The sequence below is a fragment of the Fonsecaea erecta genome (genome assembly GCF_001651985.1).
Source record: "Fonsecaea erecta strain CBS 125763 chromosome Unknown Scaff12, whole genome shotgun sequence".
NCBI lineage: Eukaryota > Fungi > Ascomycota > Eurotiomycetes > Chaetothyriales > Herpotrichiellaceae > Fonsecaea > Fonsecaea erecta.
The window spans coordinates 178,937-190,714 of record NW_017387255.1 but is presented as its reverse complement, the minus strand read 5'-3'; the positions used below and the strand labels follow the sequence as shown (position 1 = coordinate 190,714).

Genomic DNA, 11,778 nt, shown 5'->3' with positions numbered 1-11,778 from the left:
TAGCTTCAATGATCTGCCTGGTCGTGCCAAGATTTGGGACGGTCGATACTCGAGGCCGGAAGTGCGGATGCACTAAGTGACGACGATAGTTCTTGTACAAGTACAATTGATGATATGTTGTCGGGCGCTTTGCATACCACGTGTAGTGTGATTCGCAAATTCTCGCATTCACCTCGTGATACACCAGTGCTGCGGAGATGGTAGACATCCGAACTGATTGCAGTCATACCTAGAGATGGTTTACTCATGTCTCTCTCAATGACAGTCTCGGAAGATTAGAGAGACAGACCCGTATTGATACACTGGTTGCTACTGAGAGCTGGTGATGCTGGCCATTTCGAAGATGCCGTGTCCAGAAACGTAGAGAAAGACCAAACTGTCCTCGTTCCGTTGTTGCGGCAGGACGGCAGCGAGCCCGTCCTTTCGGATGACAGTCCCTTCAACAGACAGCTAGCTAGGACGAGTCGGTAGTGAAAGGCGCACACCCGATCAAGGAGCCTTCAAAGCTGGCACAAAACCCCTGCAGGAGGTGTCGTGGCAAGCCAAAACATATTGTGATCTAACAGCTGTGACTTCAATTCGACGAGGGTGGAAATTGTCCGTCAGAGGATGCAGAGCGATCACCATTGATCATTCGCCAGCATTTGGTAGATAAACTGGCTGTTACCCCAGTCACCCCAAGGTTCGTGTGAGAATCCCAGGTCTGGCGATTGTAGATCATAGCCAAAGCCTTCCAGATCAGTTTGAAAAGCATCAAAGTCAGTCCGGACACCCCTGTCGTTGGCCACGCCCGAAATTCGGGCAGGTAGCTGAAGGGCCTCGTTCGGCAGTGCAAGATTGGCGCCAGTACTGTCAGGTACATGTGTTTCGCTTGGGGTACTCTGGCTGCCCTGAAATTCCCTCCGCTGAGCTTCCGAGGTTTGTGGCAGGATCAAGGCCTCACTGTGATCAGTTTGACCCACTTCTTTGGCGTAGCTATGTCTTGATAGCACACGACGCGAAACGTCCGCCATGGATTTATTTTCGAGGCCTGCCTCATCGGGCTCGGGGCTTGCTGAAGAGGACCTGTTGCTGAAGCCGCGCTGTAAAAGAGTGTCTAGGTCCTTTTGCTTCAAGGGGACGTCAGTCAATAAACCGTATCAACGTCCTTTGGGTAAACTTACAATTGATAAAACAGCAGCCGTCGGACGGCTTAGTGCCGCCACGGCTTTAGCACACGAATTTACCTGCTTCGTGATGTGCTCAACATCGATATCTGACGGAAGCGCATTTGTTCGGAAGAGGTAGAACAAGATCCTGGCGCATTGGTAGACTGACACGATAAAGTCGAGATCCATTGAAGGTAGACCCGTCTTCAGAGACATGACCGAATTGTAAATTTCTACCATGGCTTCTGCATGTTGAAAACACTTTTCTCGACATAATGAAAGAAAAGCGGGTGACATGCACTCCAGCACTGACTGTGGCAGAGCTTCGTGGAGGCCTGCAAGCGAAAGGCGGTAGAGGTCACAATGGCACTGATGCCGCAGAATGTGGATCATGATGAAGGGCGCCAGTCTTGGGCTGTAGGCACACAACTGGAGGTTGATCCGGGAATAGGCAAAGCAAGACGGTAGGCGCGCGACGAACGCGTCAAGTTCCGCCTGGAGCGTGTACACCTCCCGTTGAATCCGTTCGGCGTCATGGGTCTGCGACATGGCCAATGTTTTCAAAAAGTGAAGAATCCTGTATCGCAACGACGAGATGCGAATGTTTAATGCCAGAAGTCCGATGTCATCAGGAGGCGATCCATCCTCGGGCGGCTGCAACATTTCCGTCTTCCGAGCCAGGTTGAGTTCGAAGTGTCGCTCGTCGCAGGGAAGTTGAACGTGAATAGACCCAGGGCGAAAAAGCTGGAAGTCTGTGAGACCCGAAGCAAGGCTCCCGTCGAGCAGAAACAACGACCACATCAGCCTTCGCCGCGATTCTTGGGCCAGGAAGCACAATCGCGGGTTTTCGAAGTTGAGGCGGACGCCGTAGGCCATTCGAGCAGCGAGGGACAGTAGCATGAATGCCCTCACAAATTGTCGAGACATCATCCGGTACTTGATGACCAATACCAGGGCCTGAATGTTGATGACGGACTGCTGGTCAAGGTCGCTCAGAATCAGTTGCTGGCACAGATCAATGCACTTGGAGCCATAGCCTTCCATTCCCATACCGACGTCGGAGAGCAAGGTTGTTATACCGACAAGCGCGTACAACAAGGGCCGATCCATCAGTCCTGCGTGGTACCTCTGGATCACCGTTGCTTTGTGGAGAAATGAGTAGACAGGGCTTGGGCTTAGGTCGGTGAAATACGCGTTGAATATACGAAGCATGGTGGCCTCCGAAGGAAGCTGTCTGGGTTGGACTTAGCGATCGATATTCCAAAGGGCAGCCAAAAGCACGTGGGAGACGTACAAATCGATGCATGCATCGTTGAATCTATCAGGTCCTGCTGCGCTATCAACTTGGGGAGAAATTGCGTTCCCGGGAGAGGGCATAGGTCCCTGTGCCTCAGCCGACACATTGACCACAGTGTCTGCGCCCACGCACGATCCAGATTCCAATTGCAGGGATGAAGGGGGATTCTCTGCATCAGTCGAACTTAGTCCATATCGCCTACTAGGCTGGTAGATACATGGACGACTCCGACGGCGACATCTCTCGCAACTGGGTTTTCCTCCATCGCATCGAGTCTTCCGAGAGCGGCAATAGACACACGCCCGGGAAACCCTGCGTCTGTCGAGAAAAGAGCTGCGAGGTTGTTCTGTGGCCGTGATTGCTTGGCTGTCCTCCGAAAAGGAACACAAGAGTCTCAGTCTCGCGCAGTTACCACAGGTACCGCCGTCGTAGCCGTTGTCGTCGCATCGAACTTTGCGTGCGCGGCACATCGAGCAGGTACGCTTAGTCGGCCTCACGACACTGGGCGACTCCTCCATGATGCCGAAGAAAACGGGGCAGATTCTCCACTGCGCGTGCTAGCTGCGCGGCCGTGCCAGGGTGCACGAGCGGAACTCTGGTGGGTGGCGCGAGTGTGCCTATCCGGAAGAATCAATCAATGTCAATGGCCCTGGAAAGGGTGCAGGAAAAGTGAATAGAGAGTAACATTTCGTGTTCAAAGATAACGGTCTGGAAGGAGCATGGCTCGTTCTTCGAGCCTTCTGAGTGTCTAATACTATGGACTCACTGGGATTGTACAGAAGGTGTCGTCTGGGCGGACGGAGAGCCAGTGGCAGGTCGCCGGCTGTCGGTGTCGGTGTCGGCGTCGGCGTCGGCGTCGGATCTCGGGAGACCCGCTGGCCCCGGCACGGCTGTCGAAGTGGAAAAGACGCTCCCCGCCACCTTCACAACTATATTGAATGCAGGAGCATCATTAGCGATAGCGCATCTAGGCTTTGGTCACCGCAAACGTCGGAGTTTGGATCATGCCAGTCTCGGCGAAGTACACCTCCCAATGGTCGACCAGCCTCTTGAGCACCTCGGGCTCTGATTCCGATAGGTCGTGCAGCTCTGCAGGATCTTCGGCAATGTTGTAAAGTTCCCAGTCGTCCTTTCCGCGAGGCTTGTTGATCCAGACGGCTTTCCAGGTTCCTTCTCGTATAGCCCGTTGGCCGAACAACTCCCAGCCGTGGACGTGGGTCTCTTCACCATGGACGCTACCGGTGGCGAGGCCAGATGCAGAGCTCAGATACGAGACCCATGACTTCCCCCGCGGAAGCACGACCTCGCGACCTCGAAATTTGGTACCTGGGTGCGGGACTTGAGCGAGCTCGAGGATCGTGGGTAAAATATCCATGACCGTGGTAAATGCATGCGTGATGGCGGCATCTTGGGCTCTGAAAGGGGGGTAGCGGACCAGACAAGGACAGCGGATTCCGCCTTCTGTGATCATGCATTTAGATCCTCGCGAAGGGGCTGTAGCGGCGCATGCCCATCTTGGCCCTAACGGATTGCCGGTCAGGAGAGAATCCATGTGATGCATTTGATGGAAGACATGGTCTGCTTTGACTCACCGTACCAAACGAACGAAGTCTTGTCTCCGATATTTCCAAGACGATTGTCATAGTACTTTTGAATGATGCCACCCATTGTTTTGGGTCCGCCCATCATCTGTGACGGCATAGAGAGTCTGCAGTTAGCAGAGTCTTTTGGGAATCACGGTTTAACGAAAGAGGGGGTCATATTACCGGAAGAGCTTCCAGCATGGCCCCTTCGGCCCCGTTGTCCGACATGAAAAGAACAAAGGTGTCATCCAGCTCGCCGGAGGACTTGAGGTAGTCGAGCATCTTCCCCACGTTCTGATCAATTACGTCCACCATTGCCGCAAAGACCTCCATCTTCCGAGCAGAGATTGTCTGCTCCTCACGGGTCATGTCCGTCCATTCCTTCCCTAGGGTGCCGACCGGAGCGGCGACCTCGACGCCTTCCTCGACCAAACCAAGTTTGATCATTTTTTCCACTCTCCTCTTGGTCAATTCGTCTGGCCCGTCGTCGTACATCCCAGCTGTATACATCAGTTCAGCTTCACAGGTGCATACACACCGCAAACCCGACTAGGAGACATCACACTTACCATACTTTTCAATGACGTCTCGGGGCGCCTGGAGTGGCCAATGTGGTGCTGTGAACGTGAGACATGAGAAAAAGGGTTTGGCTTTTTCTTCCGAGTCTCGCTCGTCGAGGAATTTGATCAGCTTGTCGGTGAATGATGTTGTTGAGTAAAAGTCTGCAGGAAGTTCGGTTTTGCGGTCAATGAAACGACCGCCCTCCATCCAAAAGCCATCAGTATTGAGACAAGGAATCTTAATCTCGCCATCCTCGAGCTGGGGCTCGTAGCCGTAGTGGTTGCCTGATCCAGGCAAAAAAGCAAAACTCTTGCTGAAGCCCCGTGAGCACGGCGCCAAATCTTTAGGTAGCCCGAGATGCCTAGAGCGCAAAAGTTCAGAATCAAATTCATCCCCAGGGATAAGTAGAAAGACAGCAAAGCAAGCAGAGGGGATGATTAATCGAAAGCCATGAGTAGCCTATTGATTGAACCCCATCTGCCCCTGGCAAAGTTGGCTTACCATTTCCCAGACAAGACGGTGAAATACCCTTGGTCCTGCAAGATCTCAGGCAGAGCAGCAACTCGCCAATTCAGGTAGCCTTCATACCCTGGCTTCCCTTTAAAATAGTCACCAAAAGCACGCATGTGCTCTGACATCTGCCCTTTTTCCATCAAAGTAGGAGTCAGCCTTGCCTACCACAAGGGCAAATCATGGCGAGACCTACCTAAGCCAGCGATGTGATTGTCGGTTCCCGAAAAGAGCATCGCTCTAGTGGGCGAGCAGGCCGAAGCCGTATGAAAGTTCGTCATTCGAATACCGTCTTTGGCCATTCTTTCGAGATTGGGCGTCTGGATTTCACCCCCGTACGGGGCAATGTCGCTGAATCCAAGGTCATCTGCGACGATGACGAGGAAGTTTGGCCGTTTTCCAGCTGAGCCCATGTTCGTTGCTACAAGAAAGCGATCGGAATTAAAATGGGAAGGTGCTTAATTCAAATTCACAACTCGTCGACAAAAGCCAACTTTCACCTCGATGTTATAAAGGCCGTGGTAGACACAATAGGGCTGTAGTACAAGAGAGAAGCATAGTGGGCTCGCGATGTACCGCCCGACAGCCGCTTCCGACGAAGTGGCCACCGAAAGCCGACGCCCTAAACACGGACGAAACAGACTCGTATCCCCCTTTCTTTAGAATCACCCTACAACATTCTCCATTATAAGGTGATACAGAGACCGACTACATGGGACTGCCAAAGCCCAGTATGAACTGGGAGAACCTCCACCCAACGAAGAACAGATCCGTTTAATCGCACAATTTGTACCTACTCAAGATGTACGGAGTCGCCTTGGCTTTAGGTTGATGCCTGGTTTTGCTGACAATTGCTTTCCCTTGCTGCGTGAGCGGATCCTGTTGTAGGGGCAGTGGGTACGAGGCGACCAAGGCTTGACTTGGTAAGGGAATCGCAATTGAGCTGTTGATGTAGGAACAACACAAGGTGCAACACTTCCCGACGTCTGTGAACAGCAATAGACAACACGCATAGGAGCAAAGTCCAGTAACAATCTCCAGTGTCTGCAAGATAGAATCTTCGCCTTGTCATTTGCTTCCGGTCAGGCTAATCATCCATGTCGCTGTACATCACTCCGAGATCCTGCTCTCTCTATCCCCAACATCCCAGAAGTAAAGCCACAGTAGCGCAGCTGTACTTGACATTGTCTGCGTGAGTGCAAACACATTTCCCTCACCTCTCCCGCTCTTCGACATGGGTAACGTCTCCGCTCTTGGCGGCCAGCTCGGTTACATAACTTTCCTCGGTAACATCTGCGATATTGTACTTTCCAAATTGCCTTATGGAGATGCCTTCGTGGAACATGCGATCAATCTGCTCCATCGATTTACCTTTGCATTCGGGAACCATGAAATAGACAAAGACAAGGGCGATGAAGCATATCGGGGCAAATACCCAGCCGATCTGGAGATGGAGGTTTGCGTAAGGCGCGTTCAGAAGATACGGAAGGGAGAAGCCGACCGCAAAGCTAGAAAATTATCGCAGTCAGCGATGATTGTGTCGGGGAGGCAAATGAACTCGCTGAAGGGACTCACTTTGCAATCACGTTCATGGTGCAGGCAAGCAGTTGCGTGCGGTCTCGAAGACGCAAAGCAACAATTTCCGTCGTGACCACATTAGTCAGAGGCGCAAATCCGATCGAAAATCCGGCGGTCTGCAATACTAGCATAACAATGCTAACGGGCTGGTAGCGTTTGGCAAGTGGCCATCCGGTATGACCAATGCCACCTAGAATGAGCAGAGCTGTCATCTGTTGTGCAGCACTGAGCATGAGGAGAGGTCTATAATAGCCATGTTAGCCTGGTTCTGCTTGAAGCGGCGAAGAATTGGCTCACCGTCGACCTATTTTATCGTTGGTCAGCATTCCCGTGAAGACGAACACAAGGTTGGTGATGGCAAAGACAACCGTCATGACAAAAGGGCTGATGGTGTGCAGGCTCTTGACAATCAAGCTGCCAAATTTGGACACGATGTCCTGTCCGCACAGGTTCTGTAGGAAGTGGACGCCAGCTGCAATGAAGGTTCTCTTGCGGTTAACCCCCTGGAAGAGTTCTGTGAATGATCCCTGCTCTGGCTCTGCTATTAATCCGAGCCGAATGGCCTCGAACTCTCTCTCAATCTCCTGTTGGGAGAACGCGCCTTTTCGAAGCCTGGTCAGGCTTTGGAGAGCCTCTTCCTCGCGTCCTTTGATCAGGAGCCAACGCGGTGACTGAGTACGCAGTCAGATACATCACCACAACCACAACTCGTGCGCCTACCTCTGGAATGGTAAATATGCTCGCCATGATGATGGAGGGGATGATATAGAACAGGCCCAACGGGATCCTCCACGCTCTGTTGTCGCTGATTGAACTTGTCCCCAGACAAATGCAATTCATAACAAGCCCACCGAACTGAATATAAGACTCAGCCATTTGCCTAGCTCGAGGAGAGGTAGACAACATACAATCAAACTGAATTGGTAGGTGCTAACAGCAAGACCTCGCACCGGAGTTGGGACGATCTCGGACTGGAACACTGGCACCACTGCCAATTCCATGCCGATGTAGACATCTGGAATTTGTTATTCGAGCCCTTTTATGACATGACCATTGAACGTAGACTTGCAGTTAAGCACCCTCCCTGCGAGGATTTGTTCCCGTGTCTGAGATGTCACGATGATCGTGGCCGTAATGATCTCGTAGGTGCTCAAAATAAACATGGTTCTGCGACGGCCGACCCAAGCGTTCAGAGAGCTCCCCAGAATGATACCTGGGCGACATGACCGTCAGCTTGATAAACGCCACACCACGATGCCGGGGTCAGTGGGGAAGCATACCAGCACTGAACCCGATGTAGATCAGACTGCTGAAAAGTGATAGCCACACGTTGTTGAGCTCGTATTTGCCCGTCTTGTGGTTCTTGTCGCCAAACTGCCGAGTGAAAGAATCCATGGCCTGGGCGGTGGCGAAGCCTTGGTTGTCGAAGCCATAGTTGAAGGTCGACAGACTGATCAGCAGAACTGCACCAGTCAACGACCTGTTGAAGTTCTTGAGGACCGACATTTTGCTTGCCGGCCAATATGACAATCTGTGTGGGATCTCCCCAGAGAATGGAAGATGGGGCGTCCCCAGGTAATTGAAATAGTCGCAGGTCCCCAGTGTCTGATGGCTCATGCGGGCAGTCGTGATCTGGTTGGCGTGCTGACCCGGTATTTCGCCTGCAACCATTGGCTGTCGGTTCGGAATCACGGGTCGACAGCCGCTGCTAACTGACCGACATCCGTCAATACCATGGATTGCCGACTGCCCACGTCGGGCCGTCGCCGACCACGTATCGTTGCCACATATTGTGAGCACGGATGGTAGACGATCCCTCTGCCGTACAACCAAGACCATAAAACCCGGCTGCATTGCCGCTCCTTGCCAGTGTTTGATGTATCTTTGTAATTGGAACGAGAGCCGTCCCCGAGTTAGACTACTGCTACTACCATTCCCTTTTCAATCACCATGTCGACCAGCCATCATAATGTGGTCCTGTTCATTGCGGACGACCTCGGCTTGTATCTGGGGTGCTATGGCACTCGGGGAATCCAAACCCCTTCCATAGACAAGCTCTCATCCCAAGGCACACGCTTCACCAATGCGTTTGCCAGTACGGCCTCGTGCAGCGGTAGCAGATCGACAATATATACTGGTCTCCATACCCACCAGAACGGCCAGTATGGCCTGGCTCACGGCTGGAATCATTTCCAAACGCACGAGCACATCGAGACTCTACCCCAAATCTTCGCGTCTCTTGGTTATCAGACCGGTATCATTGGCAAGGTGCACGTCGGGCCTCACTCGGTATATCCTTGGGAGGTCTTCGAACCCAGTCACAGTCGCGACGTAACCTGGAACGCCAGCCAAGCCCGTGTTTTCTTCGACAAAGCCAAAGAGACGGATCGCCCGTTTCATCTGACCGTGGCATTCAGAGATCCGCACCGGGACAACACACGAGATGGGTTCGGCAATGACGCTGAAGAGCTCGCCAACTCTACCATCCCAGAGACCAAGTACTCGACAGAGGACGTCGAGATTCAGCCATACATCTCTGATTTCCCAGAGGTCCGGGCTGAGTTGGTTCAGTACTACGAATCCATCAGCCGCATGGACCACGGGGTAGGCCTGATACTACAGGAACTAGGGCAACGCGGCCTGAGCGAGAACACGTTGATTATCTTTGTCAGCGACAACGGCGCTCCGTTCCTAAACTCCAAAACCACCCTGTACGATGCGGGTGTGAGACTACCTCTGATTATTAAGAACCCTCAGGCTAAAGGGGGAGTGGTTAACCCGAATCTAGTCTCGTTCCTAGATATTCTCCCCACGTGCATTGACTGGGCTGGCGTGGCAGACAAGGATATCAAGACTAGCAACACAGGGAAATCACCATCTCGCTTGGGAACTTCCTTGCTGCCAATCCTGGATTTCAGCGACCTCCTCCCGGAAGACCAATGGAAGCAACACGTTTTTGGCTCGCACACCTTTCACGAGATCCAGAATTACTGGCCCACCCGCTTTCTACGCACCCACAGATATAAATACCATCGAAACATCGCCTGGCAGCTTGATTTTCCCTTTGGCACCGACCTCTATGGAAGTCTGTCGTGGGAAGGGATTCGGAACGGCAAGCAGCCTATCATGATAGGCCAGCGGCCTCTGGTCAAGTACCTTTCACGAGGACCAGAAGAACTGTTCGACCTCGAAAACGACCCGGCAGAGGTCCACAACCTGGCCAAATACGAGAACTTCGCGTCGATTCTCCAGGAGTGTCGAAAGCAAGTGGAGGCGTGGCAATATCAGACCGAGGACGTCTGGTTGTTCAAGGACGGCATCTCTGCCATCACCTCGAAGAAGCACCAGAAGCTAGGCTTGAAGTTGCCAGACCGATTTGATTTCGACATTGCCAACCCTGGGAACAAAGACGGACCTCACTGGAGCCCTCCAACGGAAAATTTTAATGGAGAATCGACGACCGTCTTCTCTGGGTAAGCGATTTAGACGCGATCTATGGCAATGGCCGGTGCATAGTATGGTATGACCCGGCCACCTTTTGCAAGGTTGCAGTATCACGCTACTGCTGCTGAGTTTACTCCAGAGCGCCTTGGTGGTTCATACTATGACATGCATAGGTTATTGGGACCCTCACAGACCCTCGCCGCTGCTGCCACCGAGGCTCAGAGTCTCGGAGAGGTCTAGATAATGTCCACGGAATAGGAAAACATCAAACAGGGACTGCTCCACTTCGAGGGATATCTCCATGCTTTTGTTCTCTGAACGGCTAGAGCGCCTGTACGGGTTTTGTACACTGTTCAAACCCCGAGATCCCGTGGTCCAGGGACAACGGGCCCAGGACAGATTCAAGCTCAGACTCGTGACTCCGTTCCTTTCTTTCCCCTTTCGAGTGCCATCCTTTTCCGTCTTCGACCTCCCTCCCCAGTTTTTCTTCAGTCCGGCTGGCCTTGTAGCCGGTAATGTGAAGCGGAGCGTAATTTTTGGCTGAATGACTCGCAATCGAATGCGCGGGCTGCTCTTTGGCTGGTCCCCGCCGTCTTGATGTCCAGCTTGCTGCTTCTCTGGCATGTGTTCGGGAATTTGGCTAGAGGGTTCCATATCGGATGCCTCCCTAGCGAGCTCAGGAAGTGTCCATCCGAGACCCAAAAGAGACCCCTGAGCCCGAACTGGCTTCTGCGAACGGGCATCAGGCAGCGCTCCCTGTGGCTCGCCAGTGCTCGAGGGACGCTTCCCCGTACTACTCTGCCGTAGCTCCCCCCGGGCTTGGCCGGGCCTCCTCGATGCTCCGTCACGTGCCAAATTAAAGCGGCCTCGCTCCCTTTCCTGAACAAAAATGGTTAGGGACAAAGCACGGTTCGGGGCATATATAATGTATATATATATATATATATATATATCGGCTCAAGGCTCAAGGCCGGCGCTATAAATAGTCGTCAGGTCCGAAGCCTCAGTGGTTGTAAGTCCCTGAGGACATGCAGAAGCAACTTTGGCGGCCTCCTGTTGCAACTTGTCGTTCGTGTGATGAGTGCTCGGATACTCCGCTTCACCGAGAGTATTAGGGATGGGCCAGGCATTGGTCAATGGGCGGCTTGTATATGCTACGTGCTGGCTGGTCCGGCAGGGAGAGACAACTCAGTGCCACTGAGAATGTCGTCGAAAGATCAGTCGCCTTTGTGTGACTCTTGAACATCGTTTCAGCCTTCTACACCTGCGCCTTGCCTACATGGCCGACGTCAACGAATGCCTAGAGTAGATGCTCGATGCTGGTCTCCAAGGCAACCTCGACCGTACCCTACATGGAAGCGAACTTCGTCTCTGCCTCTCCAGGCCACCCAGGAACACCGATACTAGATGGTCATCAAACGGAAACCTCTCTTCGCTCCTCTTTCCGCTCTGACGTCCCCTTTGACAACGCCTACTGGACACAACAGTACCAAGCCCGGAGTTTCGAAAAGATTCAACCTCACAGTTGCTCACCCTAGACGACGAAACATGTGAAAACGACATTGTAGCCATCTTATGACCAGACAAGAGATGGTCGGCCACCAGACTTCTGCATCAGCACGTGGATTGAGTTTGTGGAGTCAGCAGGAGGTAATGC

At 52.7% G+C, this 11,778-nt stretch overlaps 4 protein-coding genes across 4 annotated transcripts; 1 reads left to right on the top strand and 3 right to left on the bottom strand.

The window, feature by feature from the left end:
- Positions 1-620: 620 nt before the first annotated feature.
- On the bottom strand, positions 621-2,360 carry AYL99_10629 (hypothetical protein; the record flags this gene model as incomplete). Its single annotated transcript, XM_018842135.1, has 2 exons — positions 621-1,109; positions 1,164-2,360. The coding sequence occupies 2 exons, from the start codon at positions 2,358-2,360 to the stop codon at positions 621-623; spliced, it is 1,686 nt and encodes a 561-aa protein (XP_018688296.1).
- A 1,052-nt stretch (positions 2,361-3,412) lies between these two features.
- AYL99_10628 (hypothetical protein) lies at positions 3,413-5,512 on the bottom strand (the record flags this gene model as incomplete). Its single annotated transcript, XM_018842134.1, has 6 exons — positions 3,413-3,966; positions 4,038-4,134; positions 4,212-4,528; positions 4,598-4,950; positions 5,091-5,232; positions 5,296-5,512. 6 exons carry the CDS (start codon positions 5,510-5,512, stop codon positions 3,413-3,415), a joined length of 1,680 nt encoding a protein of 559 aa, XP_018688295.1.
- Positions 5,513-6,312: 800 nt separating this feature from the next.
- On the bottom strand, positions 6,313-8,183 carry AYL99_10627 (hypothetical protein; the record flags this gene model as incomplete). Its single annotated transcript, XM_018842133.1, has 7 exons — positions 6,313-6,607; positions 6,675-6,920; positions 6,975-7,348; positions 7,398-7,532; positions 7,586-7,692; positions 7,729-7,890; positions 7,958-8,183. 7 exons carry the CDS (start codon positions 8,181-8,183, stop codon positions 6,313-6,315), a joined length of 1,545 nt encoding a protein of 514 aa, XP_018688294.1.
- A 444-nt stretch (positions 8,184-8,627) lies between these two features.
- Positions 8,628-10,154, top strand: AYL99_10626 (hypothetical protein; the record flags this gene model as incomplete). Its single annotated transcript, XM_018842132.1, has 1 exon — positions 8,628-10,154. One exon carries the CDS (start codon positions 8,628-8,630, stop codon positions 10,152-10,154), a length of 1,527 nt encoding a protein of 508 aa, XP_018688293.1.
- Positions 10,155-11,778: the final 1,624 nt, after the last annotated feature.